The 1,172-nt window shown below is 45.1% G+C and overlaps 1 protein-coding gene across 1 annotated transcript; it reads right to left on the reverse strand.

Annotated features, from left to right (window-relative positions):
- Positions 1 to 8: 8 nt before the first annotated feature.
- On the reverse strand, positions 9 to 826 carry LOC109509458 (retinal-specific ATP-binding cassette transporter-like; the record flags this gene model as incomplete). The annotated part of the gene is made up of 3 exons (XM_019859307.1): positions 9 to 51; positions 135 to 274; positions 586 to 826. Coding segments are annotated over 3 exons (424 nt in total), but the record flags the coding sequence as incomplete, so codon positions are not given.
- Between the last annotated feature and the right edge of the window lie 346 nt (positions 827 to 1,172).

The raw sequence follows: 1,172 nt of genomic DNA on the forward strand, positions 1-1,172 counted from the left end.
CATCTTGCCCAAATTGTACAGCCTCTCCAGCTCCTCGAAGGTGGTGTTCGCCTGACACAAGCACAAAACAAACAGTGAGTATGATGAAAGAGTCGGAGGAGAGGCATTTCAGAGGGGTCAGGCTATTCCCTTACGCTTTTTAATATCTTCCGGACAGCAGGGGAGTCGGGAGTGTACAGGATCTTTCCCATCAGCAGGGGCTTGACAGAATTCCACGCCATTTTCGTGACCGGGTTTGACTCCAGCGTCTGCATCAGGTTGTTGCAGAAGGCGGCTGCAAACGTCAACGATGATGACGATTCAATTCATTTGTGGAGGACAGTCAAGGCGCACATTCTGTATGTTAATTGAATTCAAGCAATCAATCTGGTCTGAAATTGAAATTGGGAAAATGTTTTGGGTTTTGATTGAAATCTCAGAAAATATTTTGGTTCTACTTTGAATTTAGGAAGACATCTTTGGTCCCTAAACTGATTTTAGGAAGATGATTTGTATTTTAAATTGAATGATATCTTGGATCTTATATTGGTTGAACCACACCTGAGGACATTTCAGTTCTTTGGTTCGTCAGTTAGCGGAACTCACTGGTCGTGTAGTCATACACGTAGTTGTCACGGGCGCGGCTGCTGTTGACCCCCAGGAACACCTTGTAGTTGTTGTCCTCGTACCAGTTGAAGGAAAGCACACGCGCGCCGCCGCCTTCTGGGTAGCCGCAGAAGAGGCTGGACATGGACGCAGTCAGCTCTGAGAAAGCGGAAGGGCCGCCGGCGCGAAACAGAGAAGTGACGGCCTTGATGAGCGCCCGCGAGTTGTCCCTGTCCATCAGCTGATGGGAGGAAAATGATCATAAAAGCAGATATAGCGTTTGGTCTTGGATTGAAAACAAAAATGAAGAATAGATGAATAAACTTACAAATATGTGTCATAATAATTTCTCTCCCTGAGCCGTCACCTTATCGTGGTGGGGGAGTTTATTGTGCCCCAATTTTTCAGAGGCTTTTTGATTTTGTGGTCGAACTTATTTGAATTATTGTGCAATATTTTTGTCATATCTTCTGACACTTTATTACTCATGACACATGTTATTGTATCGCTTTTCTTCCCTTCTTGCCTGCTGATGGGGTCACTGGTTCTTTCCGAAGAGTACACAAAGTCAGAGAGGAAGCATATGG

The sequence above is a fragment of the Hippocampus comes genome, unplaced genomic scaffold (genome assembly GCF_001891065.2).
Source record: "Hippocampus comes isolate QL1 unplaced genomic scaffold, H_comes_QL1_v1.1 C16906424, whole genome shotgun sequence".
NCBI classification, from domain to species: Eukaryota; Metazoa; Chordata; class Actinopteri; order Syngnathiformes; family Syngnathidae; genus Hippocampus; species Hippocampus comes.